The sequence below is a fragment of the Emys orbicularis genome, chromosome 22 (assembly GCF_028017835.1).
Source record: "Emys orbicularis isolate rEmyOrb1 chromosome 22, rEmyOrb1.hap1, whole genome shotgun sequence".
NCBI classification, from domain to species: domain Eukaryota; kingdom Metazoa; phylum Chordata; order Testudines; family Emydidae; genus Emys; species Emys orbicularis.
Window position 1 is genome coordinate 690,853 of NC_088704.1, and position 24,792 is coordinate 715,644.

The 24,792-nt window shown below is 47.3% G+C and overlaps 1 protein-coding gene across 7 annotated transcripts in view; it reads right to left on the reverse strand.

Moving 5' to 3' along the window:
• HP1BP3 (heterochromatin protein 1 binding protein 3) overlaps positions 1–24,792 on the reverse strand; it is an 86,005-nt gene that overhangs the window by 52,716 nt on the left and 8,497 nt on the right. For 3 of the 7 annotated variants that reach the window (XM_065421202.1, XM_065421198.1, XM_065421199.1), the window contains exons 2-3: positions 4,136–4,335; positions 3,563–3,665 (exon numbers count right to left, since the gene is read on the reverse strand). In XM_065421202.1, the coding sequence (XP_065277274.1) occupies positions 3,563–3,665; positions 4,136–4,231 (199 nt within the window). In that variant the 5' untranslated portion in view covers positions 4,232–4,335. The remainder of the gene's footprint in view (positions 1–3,562; positions 3,666–4,135; positions 4,336–24,792) is intronic. The other 4 variants (XM_065421200.1, XM_065421201.1, XM_065421204.1 and 1 more) reach the window with 4 other exon arrangements.

Genomic DNA, 24,792 nt, shown 5'->3' on the forward strand with positions numbered 1-24,792 from the left:
CCAGGGGTCGGCAACCTTTCAGCAGTGGTGTGCCGAGTCTTCATTTATACACTCTAATTTAAGGCTTTGCATGCCGGTAATACATTTTAACGTTTTTTAGAAGGTCTCTCTCTAAGTCTATAATATATAACCAAACTACTGTTATATGTAAAGTAAACAAGGTTTTCAAAATGTTTCAGAAGCTTTATTTAAAATTAAATTAAAATGCGGATCTTATCAGTTTACTGTGATCCTTGCCCTTGCTTTTCCTTGCTGAGTTTTCCAATGTCTGGCACCTATTTGGATACTTTAAGCGGCACACAGGCTTCTGAGTGATCAGTTGTTAACTGGCGGGAACCCCAGATGGGCAGCTGAGGTGAGTGGAGCTGGCGGCTGGTAGGGCTGAGCAGGGCCGGAGGCCTGGACCCTGTCTGGCAGGGGGCCTGCGCTGGAACTCCAACCAGAAGCAAGGTGAGTGGGGCTGCGGCCGGGGGGACCCCGGCTGGCAAGGGCTAGCAGCCGGAACCCCAGAGCAGCGACTGAGCGGCTCAGGCCACCGTTGCCTTGGGGTTTCGGCCACTGGCTCCTGCCAGCCGGGGTCTCAGCCCACTGCCAGCCTGGGGTTCCTTCACCCAAGCCAGCAGCGGGTGCTGAGTGGGACCGACGGCAGGACCCTGTCTGGCAAGGGGCCAGCAGCGGGAACCCCAGAGCGGCGGCGAGGTGAGCGGCTCAGCCCGCGCCGCGTGCCATCAAAAATTGGCACACGTGCCGTAGGTTGCCGACCCGTCCTAGACTATGGAAGTTTACGATCATTGTGGTCACTCAAGTGAGATGCCACAGAAGAAGCCACTATCATCTCTGTTTAGTGCTAACTCTAGATGAAGTGGAAAGGTTTTTGCCTAGACTGAGATGATCTCTGGCATCCTTACACACCTTTTAATACTGAAGAGACACTGCCAGTTAAAAATTTGACAACATTTAGATACAAAAAACAAGTTTTCCAAAAACTTGAGATCAATATAAACATACCCAGGCTGGTATTCTTTTGTTTTCAAGAATAGGTTTGATCATGACCAACTAATGTTTTTAAAACATCACAGTCTTTGTTTATACTAAACAGTAGTGTTTAAAAATGTTAACATGTTACCTAAATGTTCACTAGTCATGCATGGTCCTAGACAGGGCCTTAGAGTTTTCATTTCTGGGTTCGGTTCTGCTCAATATCTTCATCAATGATTTGGATAATGGAAGAGAGTACACTTATAAAGTTTGCGGACGATACCAAGCTGTGAGGGGTTGCAAGTGCTTTGGAGGATAGGATTAAAATTCAAAATGATCTGAACAAACTGGAGAAATAGTCTGAAGTAAATAGGATGAAATTCAATAAGAACATATGCAAAGTACTCCATTTAGGAAGAAACAAATCAGTTGCACACATACAAAATGGGAAATGACTGCCTAGGAAAGAGTACTGCAGAAAGGGATCTGGGGGTCATAGTGGACCATAAGCTAAATATGACTCAGTGTAACATGGTTGCAAAAAAAGCAAACATCATTCTGGGATGTATTAGCAGGAGTGTTGTAAGAAAGACACGAGAAGTAATTATTCTGCTCTACTCTGCGCTGATTAGGCCTCAACTAGAGTATTGTGTCCAGTTCTGGGCACCACATTTCAGGAAATATGTGGACAAATTGGAGAAAGTCCAGAGAAGAGCTACAAAAATGATTAAAGGTCTAGAAAGCATGACCTATGAGGGAAGACTGAAAAAATTGGGTTTGTTTAGTCTGGAAAAGAGAAGACAGAGGGGACATAACAGTTTTCAAGTACATAAAAGGTTGTTACAAGGAAGAGGGAGGAAAACTGTTCTTCTTAACCTCTGAGGACAGGACAAGAAGCAATGGGCTTAAAATTGCAGCAAGGGAAGTTTAGGTTGGACATAAGGAAAAACTTCCTGTCAGGGTGGTGGAATCTCCATCATTGGAGATTTTTAAGAGCAGGTTAGACAAACACCTGTCAGGAATGGTCTAGATAATACTTAGTCCTGCCATGAGTGCAGGGGACTGGACTAGATGACCTCTTGAGGTCCCTTCCAGTCCTATGATTAAACTTCTGGTAAATTCATTATTTCAACTGTCCATTCGTTACCTGTTTGGATGGAGAGCCCCTAACCTACTCTATGCACTATGGAAAGCCATCTTCCCTCTCCCTTTAAGAAGTTCTGCTGCGCACATTTCTCTTTGAAATTTTGTGAATTTAAAATATTAATTCAAATTCTGGATTAACAACTATTTTTGCTTTAATTTCCTTTTTTCCATAAGAAAGTGGGTAAAAGGAATCAGTGGGATTAACTCAATATGATATCCAAGAATCACTTTTGCCAAGAAATACAGCAGAGGTGATATGATCAGAGATGCAACGTACATCAATCTTACAAAGAGGTAGTGTGACGGGGTAGCTGCCCCTCACTGGCTGGTAAAGGGTTAACAGCAGACCTTGGAGTGGCTGTGCAGAACCCAGCCAACCAGAGGAAGGCTTAGAAGCAGCCAATCAGGGCCGGGCTGGGCCCTATAAGAAGGGCTGCAGAGCAGAGAGGAGCTCAGTCTCTCCCTGAAGCTTGAGGGAGAAGGACTGGCTGCCTGTAGAGAGAAGTGCCTGGGACAGAGCAGTGCTGGGCAAGGTCAGGGGTGTAAGCGGTGCTCCAGCCTGGCTGGCTCCCAGACGGAAGCCTTGATACAGGGGCCAAGTAGGTGCTGGGGCTACAGGGAAGTGGCCCAGGGAAAGCAGGTAGCAGCAGAGGGGAAGGAGAGGCCGTGAGTGGCTGCCAGCTATAGGGTCCCTGCATTGGGGCCCAGAGAAGTGGGCGGGCCTGGGGAAGTGGTCAGCCAAAGGACTGCAGTTTGCCCCTGAATGAGGGGCTGGACTAGGGGCTGTAGTTCGCCACTGCGGTGAGAGGCCAGGCGAAGGACTGCCGGTTTCCCCGGACGGGGGGAGACAACGGAGTTAGGGCACAGCTGGAGGGCCGTGCCCTGAAGAGGACGCTGTGGTCCGGGAGTGAGGTGGGTCCCCAGAGCACAACGCGTTACACCTTGCTAAACTGCATAGCCCATCAACACAACAGAAAAAAGCAGAAAAACATGCAGTTAAGTCATTCAGCACCCTGTCTACACTCCATTCGTCAGCTCCCCTTCTCAATGTCAAACTGCCTTCCTTCCACCAATGAAAGCCACATATCTCTACTTTCACCCTGAACAACCAACAGGCAATCATAACAGACCATGCTTATTGGTTATATGTTCATGCAATGCAGTAAAGCCACAACTATATTAATCATAAAACAAATTTAGTTTATATGTGGTTTTGTACTGGTGCATGTAAGTGAGTGAGGTACGGTTTCAGATTGCAAATGATGGCTGCAAGACAAAACTTTTAAACTACCAAAAAAAAAAAAAGGCGTATGAATGGGAGTTCTTTGTTAGTGACTGCTCTAAACTTGGCGGTAATATCTATGTAGGAATTACAGAACTGAAGTCTGTGTTGGTGTACACATTGGTAACTCAGTATACAATTATCATTTCATTTTACCTGGCTTGGCCTCCTCACCTTCAGCAGGTTTGCTTTTGGGAGGAGTTTCCCGAGCTGAAGAATTCACAGCACGACGGATTGGCATGGTGTCGTCTTCAACCTTCTTTAAGAAACAGAGTAAGAAAATCAAGCAAATATGAGAAAGAGCCTGAGAAAGTTCCTGAAATGGGCCTAAAGCAGAGTATTAGAAGCTACTGGAAGAAGTGTGTGGAGAAATTTTCCAGGCAAGATCTGATGCAATCAGCTTTCTAAACTTACAGGTAAAACCCAAACCAGCTTCTCTGAAGCACATTCGGAGACAAAATAGTTTCACATTTTTTATTCCCGTTTACAATTTATGAGAGAGAATCTTTTCATTTCAATTCATTAAATGAGGAGAACATTTGAGGATTCTGGCAAACCAGACATCTCAGGGAAATCAGGGGAGGGGAGGAAGCATGCCTACAGGGTTTTAATCAGACTCCCAAACAAGTTTCCTACAAGCAGGGGAGGAAGAGTATAAAATAACCCTCAGCAGGGCTGGAAGTCAAGGACTGATCCAAGGGCGAGCTTGGAGAATGGGTCAGACCCTACCTCACTTAACTTGTCCGTGTGGATCAGCTGAGCTCCCGCTAACAATGGAAGCGCCTTATGATGTAAGGGTTCAGCTTCAGACAGATCAGTCGCCATTTAAATTAATTTCTAGCCCCAAGTGCAGGTAACACTGTGGAGCCCCAGGTTTTAACCACAAAGATTTTTTCCTAATGGTTTTCACAGTGCAGTGAGGAGTCAACCTAAAGTACAGAAAAGATCTGGTATGATTAACAAAAAACAAAACACAACCACTTCTATTAAACTAAAGATTTAAAAAAAATAAAAAGGATGAATTACTGTTTAGATCAACATGACCGACAGCATATACTTCATGTTCATTAAAGATGCCACAACATCACACACAAACTATTATACATAGCTAGGACAAAGGCAGAAGCTATAGCAGCAGTCTGTTCTGTTAATGCACCTTCTAAGGGAAAAAGGAGACCACAAAGGAAGAAACATTCAAAAACAGAACCACCACAATACACTATGCCTAAAGCACAGGGTGGATAAAAATCAATGATTTTTTAATTTAAATCAGATTTTTTTGATAAAATGCTTTTTGAGGAAAAAACCTACCTAAAGATAGTTTTAATTAAGATACATTATAGCGCAAAGATATCTAATCATGGAATAGGGATTATAAATTCTAATTCTATAGTATGAGACAATATATTCATGTAATGTTTAAGAAAAGTTTTGTACATGAGTTCCAATAGTTCATGGATTAGGGACCCAATCTTATGGGGTTCCAGGGGCTTCTGTATAGATTATTTAGGTTAATCTTTCTATCTACCCAATGGGACTCGGTGCTCAGTCTAGAAGATACCATCAGAGATGCTTAATTTTGCAGTTCTCAAACTGTGGAGTTGTGTCTCCAGAGATAACATGCTTGTTAACAGCAAAATTGTTTTTAAATAAACTGATTTGAGATCTACCATACCATTCTCTCACTAGAAGGGAAAACCTAGAATGGCAGCAGGCCGTAAAAGAGACCCAGTTTGGGAATAAGAACCATTCAAGAAATATATGTTTGCTGATGATATTTTAAAGAAAGTCACACCAATGAACTGGTGGAAGTCACTTAAGCACTTGGATTCAGAGACTGTTGAAGTGATAATCTCACTTTTAACAGCAGTAGCTTCTTTTGCCGGTGTAGAAAGAATATTTTTTTCCTTTGGACTAATTCATTCCAAATTGAGAAATCGTTTGGGACCTGAAAAAGCAGGAAAACTTGTTTTTCTTTTCCAGATTAGGAACAAACAGGAAAATGAAGGTGAAGACGACTGAGTTAGCAGCTAACCTTTTTAATATTAGAAGCCAATATTTTAAGTTTCTCGTGTTGACCTGGCTGACAGTCGATTTAATTTTTTTTAAAATATTTCATTTAACTATTTTAGTTGAAAACAATTTTAACAAAAACAAACCTGATTTTAAAAAACTTGATGGTTTAATGAAATTCAAAAATTCATATGCTTGTTTTGTTAAAATATTATGTTTGCTGTTGAATACATAACGTTGTTGTTTTAGTTAAACAAAGCAATTTAAATGTCTATCTGGCGATGTTCTCCTCCTAATACATCATGGCAAGAAAATCCTCCAAATATTAATGATTAACCTGTTGAATTGGAGATATTTATAAAGTAATTGGGAGGTGAACTATCTGCTTCAATTACCTTTGGTAAATGAAATAACCAATCATTCATTTTCTGATATAGCTGTAAAACTAATCTGAAAAGTTTTCAAAATTATACATTTTTCAAGTGATTTGTGTGTACCTTCTAAAAATGAAACCTACATCTATCTCTGAGTTGTGAAGAATATGTATTAAGGTTATAACCAATAAGAATGCACTTTTATGTAGAAATCCATGGTTAAATAGAGTCTTCCTGACTAGTGATTTAAATCAAATCCACCCTGCTAAAGCACCAGTTGGCTAAAGATAAAGCTTCAAGGTAACAGGGCTAGAGCAGGACTTGAAAAAAAATTACCCAGTACCTACTAACCCAAGAATGAAGTCTATTAGACAGGCAGAAATATACCAGTGACCCAAGCCACCCTCCTTAACATTTAGGAGGAATAAAACAGGGTTTCAAACAACTCAACTTACTGGGAAGAAAATATACATTGATTTATTGGTGGCTATCACCCACTATAAATTAATGCTTGGCAGGTGTAATGAACATCTGTTCAAGTTTAAGAGCCAATGACCATAGTCTCTCCCACACTCTCCATCTTTTCCACATTTGTATTTACTCATTATCTCCTTCATTTCATACACCTCACATTCATTATCAGTTCCCCTCCATCACAGGATCCCATTCTCCCTCTGTGGTATGGATAGCTTCACTCCCCTCCCACCACGAAAAGAGGCAATTGTTTTAACTTCCCCATTCCCTTCCCTCCCCCACCATCTCCTTTAAGAATACTCAACCAACAAACAACAAAACCAGGGCTGAACTTCTCTTCCACTTTCCTCATATACTGTTAAAGGAGCAGTAACACTTAGGCCTCTGTCCTCCCTTCATGTCCAGAGAGGCATCCAGGGCCGGATTAACTTTTTGTGGGCCCGGCCCCAAATATATTTGTGGGCCCCCATGAGGCAAGGTGCAGGGGGCGGGATGGTCAGTCTCCAGAGTGAAGGGCAGGCTGGGGGCAATGAGGCACAGCGCAGCGGGATCAGTCCCGCTCTGCGCAGCCCAGCAGGAGAGCACTGTTTACAAACCTGCAGCTGCCAGACGCACACTGGCCTGCCCAGCCCTGTGCTGCCAGCATGCCCCTTCCCCTTGAGGGCGGGCCCGCACCACACCGTGCCCTGCTCAGCACCCCATATTCCTGAGGGGATTCTGCACCAAAAAATTATGTGCTCAATATTTTAAAACTCTGCTCCCCGCCTGCCCTGGCCCCTCACCACTCCTGGAAGTGGCCAGCATGTCCGGCAGTGGCTCCTGGGGGTGGAGTGGGACAGGTGGCTCTGCCGTGCACTGCCCTCGCCTGTGGGTGCCTGCAGGCAAGGGCAGCGCAAGACCTTTGCTCCCCCCCTCCCCCCCCCGCCCCGGACATGGTGCCGGCCGCTTCTGGGAGTGGCACGGGGCCAGGGAGCCTGCCTTAGCCCCGCTGCACTACAGGGCTGGCAATCTCACAGTATTCTTGCCAGCAAGTTAAAGAAGTATGGGCTGGATGAATGGACTATAAGGTGGATAGAAAGCTGGCTAGATCATGAGGCTCAACGGGTAGTGATCAATGGCTCGATGTCTAGTTGGCAGCTGGTATCAAGCGGAGTGCCCCAAGGGTCGGTCCTGGGGCCGGTTTTGTTCAATATCTTCATTAATGATCTGGAGCAGGAGTGGGCAAACTACGGCTCGGATCCAGCCCCTCACGGCTTTGGATCCGGCCCGCAGCGCCGCGGGCCTGGCGTCACTCTCAGAAGCAGCCCCTGGGCAGGGGGGCAGAGGGCTCCGCATGCATTGCCCTTACCTCCAGGCACTGCCCCCCGCAGCTCCCATTGGCTGGGAATGGGGAACTGGGGCGGAGGTACCTGCAGGCGCGGCAAGGGCAGCACACACAGAGCCCTCCGCCCCCCTCCTCACCCAGGGGCTGCAGCGCTTCCTGGAGCGGAGCGGCGCGGGGCCGGGGACAGGGCAGGCAGGGAGCCGGACCTGGCCTCGGTGCGCGCCGCTGCCACCCCGGTGCTACTTTAGGTAAGCGGCGCCGGGCCAGAGCTCGAACCCCTCCTGCATCCTGCCCCCCAATTCCCTGCCCTAAGCCCCCTGCTTGCACCTCACACCCCTCCTGAACCCCAGCTCCCTGCCCTGAGCCCCCTCGTATACTCCTCACCCCTCCTGCACCCCAACCTCCTGCCCTGAGCTCCCTGCTGCACCCCAACCCCCTATCCCCGCTGCACCCCTCCTGTACCTCAACCCCTGCCCTGAGCCCCCTCCCGCAGTCTGCACCCCTCCTGCACCCCAACCCCCTTGCCCTGAGCCCCTTCCTGCACACCACACCCGCTCCCACACCCCAACCCCCTGCCCTGCATACAATTTCCCCACCAAGATGTGGCCCTTGGCCCAAAAAGTTTGTCCACCCCTGATTTGGATGATGGCGTGGACTGCACCCTCAGCAAGTTTGCAGAGACACTAAACTGGGAGGAGTGGTAGATACGCTGGAGGGTAGGGATAGGATACAGAGGGACCTAGACAAATTAGAGGACTGGTCCAAAATAAATCTGATGAGGTTCAACAAGGACAAGTGCAGAGTCCTGCACTTAGGATGGAAGAACCCCATGCACCGCTACAGACTACGGACCGAGTGGCTAGGCAGCAGTTCTGCAGAAAAGTACCTAGGGATAACAGTGGATGAGAAGCTGGATTTGAGTCAACAGCGTGCCCTTGTTGCAAGAAGGCTAATGGCATTTTGGGCTGTATAAGTAGAAGCATTGCCAGCAGATCGAGGGACGTGATCCTTCCCCTCAATTCGGCATTGGTGAGGCCTCATCTGGAGTACTGTGTCCAGTTTTGGGCCCCACACTACAAGAAGGATGAGGAGGCTGGAGCACATGACTTATGAGGAGAGGCTGGGGGAACTGGGATTATTTAGTCTGCAGAAGAGAAGAATATGGGGGGATTTGATAGCTGCTTTCAACTACCTGAAAGGGGGTTCCAAAGAGGATGGAACTAGACTGTTCTCAGTGGTAGCAGATGACAGAACAAGGAGTAATGGTCTCAAGTTGCAGTGGGGGAGGTTTAGGTTGGATATTAGGAAAAACTTTTTCACTAGAAGGGTGGTGAAGCACTGGAATGGGTTACCAGTTTTGGTCCTGTTTTGAGCAGGGTGTTGGACTAGATTACCTCCTGGGTCCCTTCCAACCCTGATATTCTATGATTTTATCCCGTGGGCCGGATTGAAAGCCCCGACGGGCTGGATCCGGCCCGCAGGCCATAGTTTGCCCTCCCATCCTAGACAATTACAAGGATTCTCTCTGTCACTAGAACAGATTTCTGTTTCCATCATATTCCGAAGCAACTCAACCTGGGTCTTCCACACAGGTTACTTCTGGGGGCATTCTATGCCAAAAAATTAAAAATTCTGCAAGTTTTATTTGTCAATAAATGCAGAGGCTCCAGCGTGGCAGTGGGAACCACAGGCCACTGGCTGGACGAAGATGGGAGATCACCCTGCAGCCCTCCCACCCCCAGGACACGGACTCATTGGTGAGGCTGCACCCGACTCTGACATAGCAGAAGGCCTGGGCCTGCCCCAGAAACACCCTGGGCCCCTGCCCCTCTGTGCCAGATATGGGACAGGCAGGATCTGTGGAGGCGCTCAGTCTGGGGGGATCCAGGTGAGAGGATTCTGTGTGGGACAATGTGGGTGCAGGCAGCTCAGTGGGGGTCTAGGTGTGGGTGGGATCTGGATGCTCAGAGGTTTGTTGGGGGGGGGCGAGGAAATGTGTGTGTTCCAGGTGAAGGCGGGTGCAGTTAGTTGAGGGTCAGTGGCATGGGGGTCCGGATGTGGGGGCTCAGGGTGGGGTTTGAGTGCACCTGGGTGGGGGTTTGAGAGCTCAGTGGAGGTGCAGGGATGGGGGTTCGGAGGCAGGGGGTATGATGCAGGGCAGCTCCAGATGCAGGGGTTGCGGTTCAGTGGGGTGGGGTTTGGGGAGGGCTAGGGGGGTTCTGGATGTACTGGGTGAGGCTTGGCAGAAATGTCTGGGTATGGGAGGTCTGGATGCATGGGGGTTGAGTGGATGGGGGAGCAGCTCCCCGTACAGTGACCCTTCTATCACGGCTTCCTTATGAGGACAGATTAACAAGACTGGGACTTTTCAGCTTGGAAAAGAGATAGCTAAGGGGAGATATGATTGAGATCTATAAAATCATGACTGGTGTAGAGAAAGTAGATAAGGAAGTGTTGTTTACTACTTCTCATAACACAAGAACTAGGGGTCACCCAATGAAATTAATAGGCAGCAGGTTTAAAACAAATAAAAGGAAGTATTTCTTCACACAACGCAGTCAACCTTTGGAATTCCTTGCCAGAGGATATTGTGAAGGCCAAGACCATAACAGGGTTCAAAAAAGAACTAGATAAATTCATGAAGGATAGCTCCATCAATGGCTATTAGACAGGATGGGCAGGAATGGTGTTCCTAGTGTCTGTTTGCCAGAAGCTGGGAATGAGACACAGGGGATAGATCACTTGATGATTACCTGTTCTGTTCATTCCCTCTGGGGCACCTGGTACTGGTCACTGTTGGAAGACAGGATACTGGGCTAGATGGACTTTTGGTCTGACCCAGTAGGGCCATTCTTATGTTCTTATGCTAGGGAGCAGTGCGTGACTGCTCTTGCAGCTTCCCTGTCAGAAAGTCATTTTTCTGCAGGGAAGCAAAGAAATCTGTGGGGGACATGAATTCTGCGCACGCAGGAGTAACAGATACACAGAGCAATACGAGCAACATTCATACAAACAAAACTGGTGGCAGTTGGGGGGGGGGGAAAGAGAGAAAGAGGGAGGACTTGAGAAGAACATGTAGTATTAGGAAATGATGATTCCTGAAAACTGAATATGGACAACTAGGTTCAAGCTTAACAAAAAATGACCTTCCCTTCAGAATTTAGTGGACCAAATTCAGCCCTAGTACAAGGGGGTGTAATGGTGATTTAGGGCTGAGTAAGGCTAAGAGTATCTCCAATTCAACCGTAGGCCAACCAAAGGGAGGCAGTAAGATAACTGGAACTATTCCCAGATGAACCAAGCAGGCAGCATTTCAACAGGAGACATACCCTGAGACATTTCTTTAGCAGACAGCCTGCAAAAGGCAGGCTTTTCTGATGGTTAAATACAATTTATCCACTTCCTCTACAATGTAAGCCTCATTTGATGCTCTTTAGGGCAATTTTTATTAAAAGAGTGTAAGTGTCATTTAAAAGTGTTGTGGTCTCTACACTAATGGAAGTGAATGAAGTAGACTAGGTTTGTTCCCCCCTCCCCCCCCCCCTTAGTGGTAAAAAGCTAAGTTCATAAAGTGCTGCATTCTAAACACCAAACAAACATGAGGGGGGAAATAAACTTTCCTGTGTCATTCCACTCTTCTCCTGGAATTTCAATACATCACTAAGCCATCTGCCCTATGTCCAGCACTTTAATTTCATTTCTGTCTGGGATGGGAGGCCCCATCAAATGTGGGTGGGTGGGGGTGAGAGAGAGAGAGAGAGAGAAAACACCTAATGAAATTTTGGAATCTATTTCAGAGTCTTTCAGTTATTAATCCAATTACTATAAACTATCAGCAGCTTTGGCTATCAAAGAATTCCTACATTCTTTTGGTTACCATGCATTACTCAGACAGTTCAAAGAAACTAGATGCTTTAGTTAAGGTGGTAGATTGAAACTGACATTAGTCCTGTCAATTTCACTCTGCTCCTCTCATACAGATGCTCCTACAAAAATGCAAAATGCAGGGAGAATGGAAAGAATAGAGGTCTTTCAATCCTCTGCTGAATTTAAAGCTCTGATAAGGGGAGACAAGATCACAAGTGCGTCTGGTCCTCTGAAGTCAAAGTTCAAGGTCTGCCAGCTGGAATCATCTGGGCATATCTTACCTAATCAATTCCATGCTACTGCAAGAGCCTTAGGCATTAGTGGCACCTTAGTCTATTCTGCTCTCTCCCTCTAACACACAATTTAGTCTCCCGAGGACTGAAATGCTTTGGTCTAAATAAAGTTTTTGGACTTAATATAAAAGGTATGTGGGTGGGTGTGATTTAATGGACTAGTGATATACTGGAGATCAGACTAGATGTGATGGTCCCTTCCACTCAAATATGAAAAAAACAACCCACTCTTAACAAATATATCTGCCTGCCTGCCTGAGGAATCAGGCTAAAGATTGATTTCTACACCAGGAGAGAAAGGACAAACCAAAACATCACTTTCTGGATTGAGCATGAGAGATGGCAGCTGATGAAAGGGTCTAAATCAGTTTATCAAAAACACTGAAGCAAGTAACAACAAGTCTCAGCAAAAGCAACATTTCCATCAAAATTGATGCAAGGCCAGACCAGGTGAAAAGAAAGCAGACACTCCCCCAACTTTTTATTAATTTACACTTAAAAAGAACCTTTAATCCAAAAGCATTTTACAGACCACAGACAGAAACCTTCACACAGTACTGAATTGCAACTCTTCTGCACAGAAATTGAGGATTGGAAGTGAACAAGAACAATGTTTTCAATTAAATTGCAGGTGGATTTAGAGGCAAAAGTCAAGTTACCCAAACTGAATTTGACCAAGCTACCCAAACTCCTTGCACTGAGTACCAAGGGATCTTTAATGGTCAGGAGTGTTTAAAAAAAGCTGCAGTGACACATAGAAGATATTCCTACAATTGCTTTTAATTGCGAGAGTAATTTGGAAAGCAGTAATTGTTTTATATTTAAGAGAATATTAACAAACCAGTGATGTAGGTTAAGACAAGAAACAGGTCACCATTCAAAATGGTTACAAGGTAATTTTTGTTAATCTGATCAACTACCATCAAAACCTCAGATCCCTCCTAGACATACCAGAATGATTCAACAAAACAGATACTAAAAGTGAGATTTCTAAAAATTGCTTTGGAAATACATATAATTTTACACACACACAGCTACTATTCACTTAGGTTATCCATAAGAAATGATACATGGCTTAGCCCAGTGGCCCATGTAGTCCAGTATCCTCTCTCTCGCGCGCTCTCTCTCTCTCTGAGTGATCAGTACCAGATTGTTCAGTGAAAGGTACAAGAAGACACAGTGAAGTTGTGGAAAACTTTACATATAGAGAAGTTCCTGCCTAACTTCTGTCAGTTAGTTGTCTGCTTATGTCCTGAATGCAACATGAGGGTTTGTATCCTATGTGCGTGTGTGTTTTATATACATATAAAAATAAAAATGTATCTTAGTTGTGGATGTTCTCATCCACAAACCGATAACTGTTTTTGAATCCGAAGTTCATAGGTTAATTATGCATTGTATAAAAGCATTTCTTTGTACATCTTAAACATCTTGCCTTTCAATGTCATTGATATCCCCTTGTTTTGTAAGTGTAAATAATAGTACCCAATTTACTTGTCTATTCCATTTATTTTATGTATTTATCATGCCCTCTTATTCCATTCCTCTCTAACCTAAGATGTTTGCAAGTCTTTTCACTGTCCTTAAGTGAAGTCTCTCCATATCTCTAGTCTCCCCTTACTAAAACATTTCCATCTCTGCTAGAAAAGAAAGGAGGGGGTAAAGGTATGTGGAGGACGCTCTTCTTACACAAACCCTAGTGAGCTCACAAAAACCAGGTTTAACAGTAATTTTCACTGGTGAAAAAGTAGCAGGCATTATTAGAGGACTTTAAGGACTGATCAGTCAGGTAAGAGACTTTCAGTTCCAAGCATTGACCCAAACTGATAGCCAATAAAGGCTGGCAAGATGACAGATAGAAGGGGCAAGGAAGGGAGGAAGTTCAGTTATTGTACATAGTTTTTTGGGCAAGACAATTCTGAAGGGGAAATCACTACCACTTTGCCATTAGCCTTATTTCTGGTCAGGCAATCTGTCTAGAGCCACCTTGTTTCCCCTCTACACCCAAAACCAGGCCTGCACAACATGCGGCCCAGGGGCCGCATGCGGCCCGCGTGGGCTCACTGTGCGGCCCACGGAGGGCGAGTAGGTGGGCTCACTGTGTGGCCCGCGGGCAAGCAGCGACTGAGGGAAGGGGGCTGAGGAGGTGAGCGGGCGGGCAGTGGCAGGGGGTGAGTAGGCGGGCGGGCAGTGGCGGGGCGGCAGGTGAGCCGGCGGCGGGGGGGGGGCTGAGGAGGCAAGCAGGCGGTCAGTGGCGGGGGTTGAGTAGGCGAGCCGGGGGGCTGAGGTGGTGAGCAGGCGGGCAGTGGCGGGGGGGCAGGTGAGCCGGTGGCGGGGGGGGCAGGCGGGCAGTGGCAGGGGGTGAGTAGGCGAGCCAGGGGGGAGGGGGGGCTGAGGAGGCGAGTGGGCGGGCAGTGGCGGGGGGGCAGGTGAGCCGGCGGCTGAGGAGGGGAGCTGAGGAGGCAAGTGGTGAGTCGGTGGCTGACCTGTTCTACTGATCTGGTCTAGCTCCCATCCCCCCTCCAAGGCTTGCAGCTGTCTGGAGGTGCTTGCCTTCCATGTCTTCCTCATTCACACCTCATTCATTCAACAGGGCAATTGATTACAAAGTGGGGGTGGGGGGAAGAGATCTTATTCTACTTCTAGCAAAAAGACAGTTTTCTTTTACCTTAATTATAGTACCTTAGGGGCCCGCTATAACATATTACCAAGGTTCAATACCGCTGTTTCGGTGTCGGTGGGGCGAAGGAGGGTTTGTTTCCGTGGGGCGGGCAGCGCTGGGGGGGGGGTGTTTCCGTGGGACAGGCGGTGCTGGGGGGGGGGGGAAGTGTTGTGTTTCAGGGGGGCTGGGTGGCGCGGGGGGGGGGGGGGGTTCGGTGGGGCTGGGGGGTTTTGGCCCTCAGCTGTTTTCTTTGGAGTAATCTGGCCCTCGAGTTGTGCAGGCCTGCCCAAAACTGTTCAAACCCACAGCCAGGGCCATCCCTAACATCCATAAACAAAGTTCCATTGAGGATAGCTGCTGTGAATCAGGACCTTGTGGATTTTGCAGGGAGGCAGAGGAAGAGAAAAGAAAGGCATGAAAAAATAATAAAATAAGGTAAGGAGGGTAAAAGGATAATCAGTCTCAAACAGGGATAACAGAATCCCTGCTACCAGTAAAAAGACTGTTAGTGGATATGTGCAATTGCAACTGCCCTGGGTAGCAATTTGGACTCTTGTCTGAGGCAAACAACAACTGAATAGGGCAACATGGGTGAGTAAAGTATTCACCTTCCAACTCAGCAGATTCTACAGCACAAGTTAACTCTTCTCAGGGGTGTGCTATCAATAATGCTGGCTTAGAGATATCTTGACACCATAAGGAAATACTTTAAAAAGCAGTTTTAAGCACACAGGGTAAGTTATACTGCAACCAAATGTGCAACAGAAAAAAAAAATCTGTGGGGTGGGGTAGGGGACATGGCATTCAGTCTTGTTCTGCCAAGGAAGGAGCATCTACTTACTACGATCATGCAACATACAATACCAGTGACTAAAAGATATACTGTTTAGTGAAGACTTCTACATTCTATCTTCATAGTGGTTCTGGGACTCAAACCAATAAAGCTAGACACCAGTGTTTTATTACATCTGAAGGATTAGAAGTCCTGCTTTAGAGGATATAAAAAATACCAATCTCTAAAAAGCAGTTCAAGAGGTATCCACTGTTTAAAAATATCAGAACCATAGGCGCCGACAACATGGGTCCAGGGCTGGAGCACCGTGGAAAACAATTAGTGGGTGCTTAGCACCCACCGGCAGCCAAGCTCTCCCCCTCACCCCCAGCACCTCTCGCCCGCAGGTAGCCACGCTGATCAACTCATCCCCCTCCCTCCCACCACGATCAGCTGTTCTGTAGCATGCAGGAGGTGCTGGGAGGGAGAAAAAAGGTGGGGAAGAGGCGGGGTGGGGGTCGAGCACCACCCGGGTACAGAGGAAGTCGGCATCTATGATCAGAACTAAAGTATAAAAAGCAAGATAATCAGAATGAATTGATTTCAAGCCATGGATACCACCTAATTTTACTAAAACCATTTTCCAATATTTGGTTATTGAATGTTAGCTATTGCTCAAGAGTTCCAAACAAGATGAGCTGCAAAGCAAAAGTGAAAATTTGAGTTAAGCCCAGAAATGTGCTACATGCTATCCACTAAGTAATTTGAAACCAGCACAGAAATAAGTTTTAAACTAGTCTTCTACAGACTATTGCCCCTCTGAAATCCTCTAGGTATTTCCTGGTTCACTGAAGATGTCACAAAATCCAACTCACAAATACAAGACATCTGACTGCAACCCAGGATATCTGCCACATCACAGAATGCTGCATCCTGTAATACCTTCAGTACCAAAAAAAAGTTTCATAAAGGGAACAGTTAAAATTCACTTCGTTGCTGAATAGGCCTTTCTAAATAGGTTCTGAGAGGCATAGTACTCATTACTGATCTTCACTCTGCTTCCATTTTCATTTTGCAACTCACCTTTAATTGGAGAACCTGGTGCACAGCCTGTGGCCTGATAAGGAAGCTGGTCCAGTAGAATAAAGCCATTCAAGTCAGCCTAAAAAAATTATGAGACTAAAATACCTTACTAAATAAAGAGGAGGAACACACGCTTATTGTCTGTGTTTTATCTTTGTGTGTTCTTTCAGGTCTTTATTTGGTAGTTTCTATATTAAAAAGAACAGGAGTACTTGTGGCATCTTAGAGACTAACGAATTTATTTGAGCATAAGCTCATGGGCCACGAAAGCTTATGCTCTAATAAATTTGTTAGTCTCTAAGGTGCCACAAGTACTCCTGTTCTTTTTGCGGATACAGACTAACACGGCTGCTACTCTGAAACCTGTCTATATTAAAACTAACTCAGAATTTCATTTCTATTTAATAGCTGGTTAAACACCACTTCATCATGGGTTCACCACGGTCACCTCCATAAAGCAACTTTTATGCTAATTTCCCGATTAAGCAGCAGACTTTGCCATTCACTATCCTTATACTGCACTGCTTTCCTGGGAGGTGTCCGAGTTAAGCAGACTTTCTAGTTAAGTAGCTCCTGATTAAGAGGCAAAGACCATATCTGTAACTCCCTTGAGGTCCCCCTTCCCAGAAATCTCTTACGGACTATTCAAGCCCATGCACACATCATAAACAGTTCCTGTTTCAATTAAAAAAAGAATAATGGTCCAATATGAAGATCTAATAACTCACAACCTGCCAGACTAGAAAGAAATTCTTTGGCCTCATCAGTATAAATTCTTCCAGTCCCAGTACATTTTCCTAAGTACTAATCTCTAACCAGTAGTTAGGAGAGGGGGGAAAAAAAAAAAAAAAAAAAAAGTTACACAACATCACAAGCTTTTTTCGGAGTAGAAGATGGATGTGCTGTATACATTATGGGGGGGAAAAAACAGTTACCTGCCTTTCGTAACTGTTGTTCTTCGAGATGCGTTGCCCATGTCCATTCCATTCTAGGTGTGCGCGCGCCCATGTGCATGGCCATAGGAGATTTTTGCCTTAGCAGTACCCGGAGGGCCAGCTGTGGCACTCTCTGAAGTGTTTGGCTGCCCCAGGCTGGGCTGGCAAGCGGGAAGACGAAGGGCAACGATGACCAAAACTAGAGTCCCTTCTCCTCATAGGTCCCTGACGAGGCTGCCAGGGTCTTAGCGATGGCAGAGGTCTGAAGGGCTGCCTGACTGACTGAAGAGTGTGCATACACAACGAACAAAGGGTAGCTCTGGTGTCCTTCAACCCATGCAGCCTGGCGTCCGTTTGATCCTAGAACAGACCAACTTCGTCAAAGGGGAAGTCCTAGATCGAGGCCTGCATCTCCTGGGAGAGGCCTGCAGTCTGGAGCCAGGAACTATGTTGCATGACCACTGTGGATGCGACCGCCATTGCCACCAAATATGCTGCGTCCCATGCCATTTACAGGGAGCATCTGCCCACTGCCATGCCCTCCTCCACCAGCGTGCCAAACTCTTGGGCCAACCCCTGAGGGAGGGATTCCTGGAACTTTTTGAGACCACCCCAGAGATTAAAATTGTACCAGCAGCCCAGCAAGGCCTGATGATTCATCACCCAAAACAGCAGGCTGGCGGTAGAATAAATCTTTCTCCCAAATAAATCAAGTTTTTTAGCGTCCTTATTTTTGGGAGTCGAGGAGGTAGGGACCTGCTTGTCCTTTTTGTTGGCTGCAGATACAACCAGTGAGCTGGGGGCTGGTGCATATAAAGGCCAGCACAAAGTATTTTTTCTCGGCCCATTTCAAGGTGGATTGGATGGAGGAGGGGGTCTGCCACAAAGCCTTGGCTATTGCGAGGACCCCCTCATGCACAGGCAGGGCGACCCAGGCGGGCGTAGAGGCCAAGAGGACATTGAAGAGGGTGTCCTCCTACTCCGCCACCTCTTGCACCTCGAGCACCCGTTCTTGGCCACACCGGAGAAGGGCTTGATGCTACCGAAAATCATCTGGCGGGCTAGCTCTAGGTCCCGCAACCACCTCGTCTGGGGACAACGAGGAAGACTGGACCACTGGTGGGGGTGCTGGGGTCTTGACAGCCAAAGAAAGAGGCTTTAGGGTGGGCACAGGTTCCTCTGCCCCAACCTCAGAACAGAATTCCAGTACTGGGTCTGGTGCCGGTGGGGCCGCTGCCCTGTCACAGCCACCAAGGAGTGCTATGAAGGAGGCATCATCACGACCGGTACACCCCATGCTCTCCAATATGGCCACTGCGCTTGCCACTGGTCATGCTGCCATTGTGGTGTTGCCAACGAGGGAGCGGGCTCCGGTGCCCAGCCAGGTCAATGAGACTGTGGCGACGGGCTGAACTGGACCTCCGTACTGGAGAAGCCACCTTCCGGCGACCAGGGAGGAGCCGTCAACGCCTGAGTTTGTTTGCTGGTTGTGGCTACCGGTGACCGTTGCCCGGGCGTAACTGAACTGTAACTGCAGTGTGGTGAGTGGGACTGGTACTCATAGACTCATAGACTTTAAGGTCAGAAGGGACCAATATGGTCATCTAGTCTGACCTCCCGCATGATGCAGGCCACAAAAGCTGACCCACCCACAACAGAATCCTCCAGCCTGCGACCCCTGCCCTATGCTGCGGAGGAAGGCGAAAAACCTCCAGGGCCTCTGCCAATCTACCCTGGAGGAAAATTCTTTCCCGACCCCAAATATGGCGATCAGTAGAACCCCGAGCATACAGGCAAGATTCTCCAGCCGGACCCTCATTTTACCCGCGATGGCACGTTAATGCCTAATTGACTAAAATCACGTTATCCCATCAAACCATTCCCTCCATAAACTTATCAAGCCTAATCTTGAAGCCAGAGAGATCTTTCGCCCCCACCGTTTCCCTCAGAAGGCTGTTCCAAAATTTCACCCCTCTGACGGTTAGAAACCTTCGTCTAATTTCAAGCCTAAACTTCCCCACGGCCAGTTTATATCCATTTGTTCTCGTGTCCACATTACTACTGAGCTGAAATAATTCCTCTCCCTCCTTGGTATTAATCCCTTTGATATATTTAAAGAGAGCAATCATATCCCCCCTCAGCCTTCTTTTGGTTAGGCTAAACAAACCCAGCTCCTCGAGTCTCCTTTCATAGGAAAGGTTTTCCATTCCTCGGATCATCCTAGTGGCCCTTCTCTGTACCCGTTCCAGTTTGAGTTCATCCTTTTTAAACATAGGAGACCAGAACTGCACACAGTACTCCAAATGAGGTCTCACCAGCGCCTTGTATAACGGAAGCAGCACCTCCCTGTCCCTACTAGAAATACCTCGCCTAACGCATCCCAAGATCGCATTAGGTTTTTTCACAGCCACGTCACATTGCCGACTCATAGTCATCCTGCGATCAACCAGGACTCCGAGGTCCTTCTCCTCCTCCGTCACTTCCAACCTATGCGTCCCTAACTTATAACTAAAATTCTTGTTAGTCATCCCTAAATGCATCACCTTACACTTCTCACTATTAAATCTCATCCTATTATTGTTACTCCAATTTACAAGGTCATCCAAGTCTCCCTGCAGAATATCCCGATCCTTCTCCGAATTGGCAATACCTCCCAACTTTGTGTCATCCGCAAACTTTATCAGCCCACTCCTACATTCGGTTCCGAGGTCAGTAATGAATAGATGAAATAAAATCGGACCCAAAACCGAACCTTGAGGAACCCCACTGGTGACCTCCCTCCAACCCGACAGTTCACCTTTCAGTACTACCCGCTGCAGTCTCCCCTTTAACCAGTTCTTTATCCACCTCTGGATTTTCATATCTATCCCCATCTTTTCTAATTTAACCAATAATTCCTCGTGCGGCACAGTATCAAACGCTTTACTAAAATCGAGGTAAATTAAATCCACCGCATTTCCTTTATCTAGAAGGTCTGTTACTTTCTCAAAGAAGGAGATCAGGTTGGTTTGGCACGATCTGCCTTTCGTAAACCCATGTTGTAATTTGTCCCAATTGTCATTCACCTCAAGGTCCTTAACTACTTTCTCCTTCAAAAATTTTTCCAAGACCTTGCATACTACAGAAGTTAAACTAACAGGCCTGTAGTTACCCGGGTCACTTTTTTTCCCCTTCTTAAAAATAGGAACCACATTAGCTATTTTCCAGTCCAACGGTACCACCCCCGAGTTTACAGATTCATTAAAAATTATCGCTAAGGGGCTTGCAATTTCTCGCGCCAGCTCCTTCAATATTCTAGGATGAAGATCATCCGGCCCGCCCGATTTAGTCCCATTTAGCTGGTCAAGTTTGGCTTCCACCTCTGATACTGTAATGTCAATCGCCCCTCCTTTATTCCCCTCTGTCCTGCTCCCTCTATTTCTAAACCCTTCATTAGCCTTATTAAAGACCGACGCAAAATATTCATTTAGATATTGTGCCATTCCTAGATTATCCTTAATCTCCACTCCATCTACATTCTTCAGCGGTCCCACTTCCTCTTTCTTTGTTTTCTTCCTATTTATATGGCTATAAAACCTCTTACTATTGGATTTAATTCCCCTCGCGAGGTCCAACTCTACACGGCTTTTGGCCTTTCTCACTGCATCCCTACATGCTCTGACCTCAATAAGGTAGGTTTCCTTGCCGATCTCTCCCCTCTTCCATTCTTTGTACGCTTTCTGTTTTTTCTTAATCGCCCCTTTGAGACGCCCACTCATCCAGCTAGGTCTAATTCTCCTGCCTACTAACCGTTTCCCCTTTCTCGGGATACAGGCCCCGGACAGCTCGTGCAACTTCAGCTTGAAATAATCCCAGGCCTCATCTGCCTTTAGCTCTCTAAGTATGTTAGCCCAATCCACTTCCCTAAGTAGTTGCCTTAATTTATTAAAGTTGGCCTTTTTGAAATCGTAAACCTTAGTCAGAGTTTTATTTGTGTTAATCCTTCCATTTAGTTTAAACCGAATTAGCTCATGGTCACTCGAGCCAAGGTTGTCCCCTACAACCATTTCCTCAACGAGGTCCTCACTACTCACCAGCACCAAATCTAAAATGGCATCCCCCCTCGTCGGTTCAGCTACTACTTGATGAAGGAATTCATCTGCTAGCACGTCTAGGAACATCTGAGCCCTATTATTGTTACTAGCATTTGTTCCCCAATCTATGTCTGGGAAGTTAAAGTCCCCCATGATTACACAGCTCTTATTAGTTTTTACTTCCTTAAAAACATTAAATAGTTCTCTGTCCGCATCCAGGCTAGATCCTGGCGGTCTATAGCACACCCCAAGCAGTATCTCAGGGGAGGCTCTAGTAGTTCTTTTACGCAGTGTAATTATTGCCCATACAGACTCAGTCTTATCCATTCCATCACTTATTATTTCTTTACATTTTAGCTCATTATTGACATACAATGCCACACCCCCACCTTTACCTTTTTTCCGGTCATTCCTAAACAGCACATACCCTTCCATACCTGTATTCCAGTCATGACTACAGTTCCACCACGTTTCGGTTATTCCTACGATATCAGGTTTCATTTCTTGGACCAGAAGCTCCAATTCCTCCATTTTGTTACCTAGGCTTCTCGCATTTGTGTATAAACATCTTACCGTATGCTGTCTATCCTTTCTCCCATTAGTTATGCAATTTGGTACGGACCCCATACTGTCCATCCGCCCCCTCCTTCTTATGTCCAATTCCCTACCCCTACCTATATCTGTGCTTATCTCTTCGCCCTCTTTTTCAGTGTTGGAATCTGGCGTGGAGATTAACTGGACATCTCCCAACCGTCTCCCCCAAGTTCCTAGTTTAAAGCCCTTTTGATGAGATGAGCCAGCCTCCCTCCCAGAAGTCTATTTCCTTCCCTACTCAGGTGAAGTCCATCCCGTGAGAATAGCTGTCTGTCCCCGAAAGCCTCCCAGTGGCCATACATCCCAAAGCCCTCCTTATAGCACCACTCCCTTAGCCAGCTATTTATCCTCACAATTCTGTCTGCCCTTTGCTGTCCTTCTCTAGGAACAGGCAGAATCCCACTGAAGATAATCTGAGCCTCGACTTCCTTAAGCGTCTTCCCCAGCCTGGCATAATCTCCCTTGATTCTCTCTAGCGAGAACCTAGCCGTGTCATTCGTTCCTACGTGAAGGACGATCAAGGGGTTCTTACCTGCTCCTTTTAGGATCCTTTTCAACCGCAGGTCCACATCCCGTATCTTAGCGCCCGGCAGACAGCACACCCTTCTGTTTTCTGGGTCCGCCCTGGTCACAGGCCTGTCTAACCTCATCAGTAAGGAGTCCCCAATCACATACACCTGCCTTTGCCTGGTGGCAGCGCAATCTACTAATCTATCCCCTGTTCCTGCGGCCGTAACTCCTGTCTGTCTCTATTTTCCCTTATAGTCCCCCTACTGCCATCCTGTATCCTCCTGGGGCCTCTTGTTGTCCCCCCGACATTGCCCCCTCACAGACCATAGCCCCCGCTTCCATCTGCACCCCCGAGCATTCCCCTTCAGCCTTTGCCTTGCCTTTGCTCCATTAGCTGCTCAAACCCCCTTCTAAACTCTACCAGGGTCTCTACCTGCATCTCCAACCCTCGGACCTTTTCCTCTAACAGGGCAATTAGGCGGCATTTCATACAGACATACCTCTGCTCAGGTGCCACTGCTAGGACTATATACATACCGCAGCAGCTACATGCTTTCATCTGCATTGTGTCCCCTGCTGCTTGGCTCATGGCTGCTATGGTCTCCGCTCCCTAATCAGGGCTCGGGGCTCAGCACACTGCCCCTACAGGCCTCTACACATACAAGCACTTCTCCTCCAATGAGACTCACTCCCACTTAAACTCCCCTGTTAGCAGCCCTGTTTGCCGGCTCCTGGGGGCCGCTGGGATGGGGAATGTTCCCATCATGCTGGTGATCGGGACTGATGCCTAGAGGATGACCGTTGATTTGGCACGCAGTGCCGGGAATAGTAAGGGGAGGGTCAGCCCCATGGGAATCTGGAAGCTCACCTGGGCGACTGACGACGCGATTGGGATCTGCCCCACGATTCCTGATGCAGCAGAGAAGACAGACGCCTTCTGTCTGGTGACTGATGTTGGTCCCCTCTTGCCCTCTTAGGGAGTCTTAGCCGGGTCCTGCAGCACCAGGGTCATTGTTGGAGCAGGTGGAGACTTGTGCTCTCTCTGTACCGCGGGAGCCTGGGCTGACAAAGATGCAGGCAGGCGTGCAGGTCCCATGCCACCCCCAAGAGTCGGTGGCAAACCTTTCAGGGGGCTGGGTGCCCCAGACAGGGAAGCACAATCACGCGGCTCCGGAGCAGTCTGGTGGGCAGGCCTGGGTCCCTTGATAGATGACCCCTGGGCCTTCTTGCTCGGTGCCAGGGAGCGCTTCCTGGACTACTTCTTCGACACCAGCGATGGCGAACGGGGCCAGGAGGAGTCGGGTGCTGGTGGTGCACTTTGCACGGAGGCCGAAGCACTTGGTGCGACCTGCCCAGACGGCTCAGAAGCCGGGCAGAGGGTGGACTCCATCAGGAGAGCCCTTAGGTGGATGTCCCGTTCCTTCTGGGCACAGGGACAAAAGTTTTTGCAGATCCGGCACCGCTCCTGAACGGGTGATTCCCCCAGGCACTTGGGGCAGCTGCTGTGGGGGTCACTCACAGGCATAGGCCTGCTGCAGTCTGAGCAGGGCTTGAACCCGGGAGACCAGGGCATGCCCCTCCTGGGGCAAAGTCCCACTGGGACACTAACTACTTACCAACTACTTAAGACCAACAAAGTGAACTATATACACAACGGCTGTAAGGCCCAAAGTTCAAAATGTTAGACAACCGCTAGCTCTTGCCAAGCAAGAGAGGTGCTCCGACAGACCACCAAGGGCAGTAAGAAGGAACTGAGGGGGCGTAGGGCCAGTGGCGCCTGATATACCATGGCGTGAGCTCAGCACTCCAGAGGGCACCACAGCTGGCCCTATGGGTAACGCTAAGGCAAAAATCTCCAACGGCCACACACGTGAGTGCGCGCACACCTAGAATGGAATCGACATGAGCAAGCACTCGAAGAAAGATACAAAATACTACAGAGGGAGCTTCATTATAAATCTGAGTGATACAGCACTGAAATGAAAATGTAACCAAATGTAACCAAAATTTGGACATCTGACTCCCAATAGTATTAACAGCAGTAACTAAAAACAGGACATACAGGTTAAATGCTACATTTGTGATTACACATAGGCTATATCCTCACTGCAAAAAACCTGTTTGTGTACACTGAGATCGCTAACTCAAGGAAGCTCTCTCGATGTAAATTCACAGTGGAGACAAGGCACTGATAATCTCAACTAGCTTTATGCCTTGTCTCTACTAGGCTTTTACATCTTAAGAACATAGGACTAGAAAGGACCTCCCTGGATCACCGAGTACGAGAGAGTTCTCTCAGTGTTAACTCCCCCACTCCCTAACACCCCCCCCAAAAAAACGCCATAAACTCCAGTTTCTCTCTTTCTGTCCACCCTCTAATCTTCTGAATTCTATAGAAGCAGCTCAGCAACA